Here is a 950-nt window from a genome sequence, read left to right as displayed (position 1 = left end):
ATATATATATATGTATATATATCGTAGGTTTGAACATCATTCTTCTAGAACAACGCCTTATGTAAACACATAGCTGTCTTGGCAGGCTAGGAAGTAAATAAAGATATATATTATTGATTCCCCTTCAACAAACATACCATTTTTGTGTTAACAAGACCACTCTCTTTAGAAACACACACTTTTGCTGTGCTTTTATGTAATTTACTAAACATTTTGAAGGTCAGGGAAGTATGAAATGATGTAAGGATTTCTATTAAAGCCAACCATGTTGTTTAATATAGTAATTTTTGGTTGTAATAACAAGTCCTTTTTAATAATATTGGTTCCATTGTTCCATTGACAATGATTTGTGCATCATTGTGTAGCAGCAGAAAAGAAGCCTGAAGGAGCAGACGGGCAATAAGAGAAATGTATGGTTTCTCCTATATCACATGGCTCAACAAACTGCAGGTTGAAGGAGTTGTTTTAATGAAAAACACTAAATCAGACATACATGTGTTAGCAGCTGTTGTCCTATGCATTTTGTAAAATGCTCAAGCCACCGTTGACTGATAAATCATAGTGCAGGCACTGTTTTTTGAAGATGAAAAGTCGTCTTTGGCTTTGTTGTTCTAAAAGACCATAAACCAAATTGTTGTTGATGATGAAAATCTTGAGGACTCTCATTTTAAATTTGATCTGAACTTTATTGTGTGTGTGTGTGTGTGTGTGTTTGTGTGTTGGAATGGGGTTCTCTGTGATCTACCTCTGATTTGAGCCTCTCAATTTCAGTGTCCTGGTCCTCCAGCTGAGTGCGCAGCTGATTGGCTGCCACCTTCTCAGTCTCTACAATTTGAACGAGGTGGATATATTTCTGCATCAGCACTTCTCGTTCAATAATGAGGTCCGAATAGCTGGAAAAACATATATATATATATATATATATATATATATATATATATATATATATA

At 34.7% G+C, this 950-nt stretch overlaps 1 protein-coding gene across 1 annotated transcript in view; it reads right to left on the bottom strand.

The window, feature by feature from the left end:
• rasgrf2b (Ras protein-specific guanine nucleotide-releasing factor 2b) overlaps nt 1-950 on the bottom strand; it is a 55,302-nt gene that overhangs the window by 30,530 nt on the left and 23,822 nt on the right. Inside the window, exon 3 of the mRNA XM_037680295.1 lies at nt 746-893. Within this exon, the coding sequence (XP_037536223.1) occupies nt 746-893 (148 nt within the window). The remainder of the gene's footprint in view (nt 1-745; nt 894-950) is intronic.

This window comes from Nematolebias whitei, chromosome 8 (genome assembly GCF_014905685.2).
Source record: "Nematolebias whitei isolate Nwh7 chromosome 8, NemWhi1, whole genome shotgun sequence".
In the NCBI taxonomy this organism is placed as follows: domain Eukaryota; kingdom Metazoa; phylum Chordata; class Actinopteri; order Cyprinodontiformes; family Rivulidae; genus Nematolebias; species Nematolebias whitei.
Note: the sequence above shows the minus strand (reverse complement) of the source record. Positions and strands in the feature narration are given on the sequence as shown.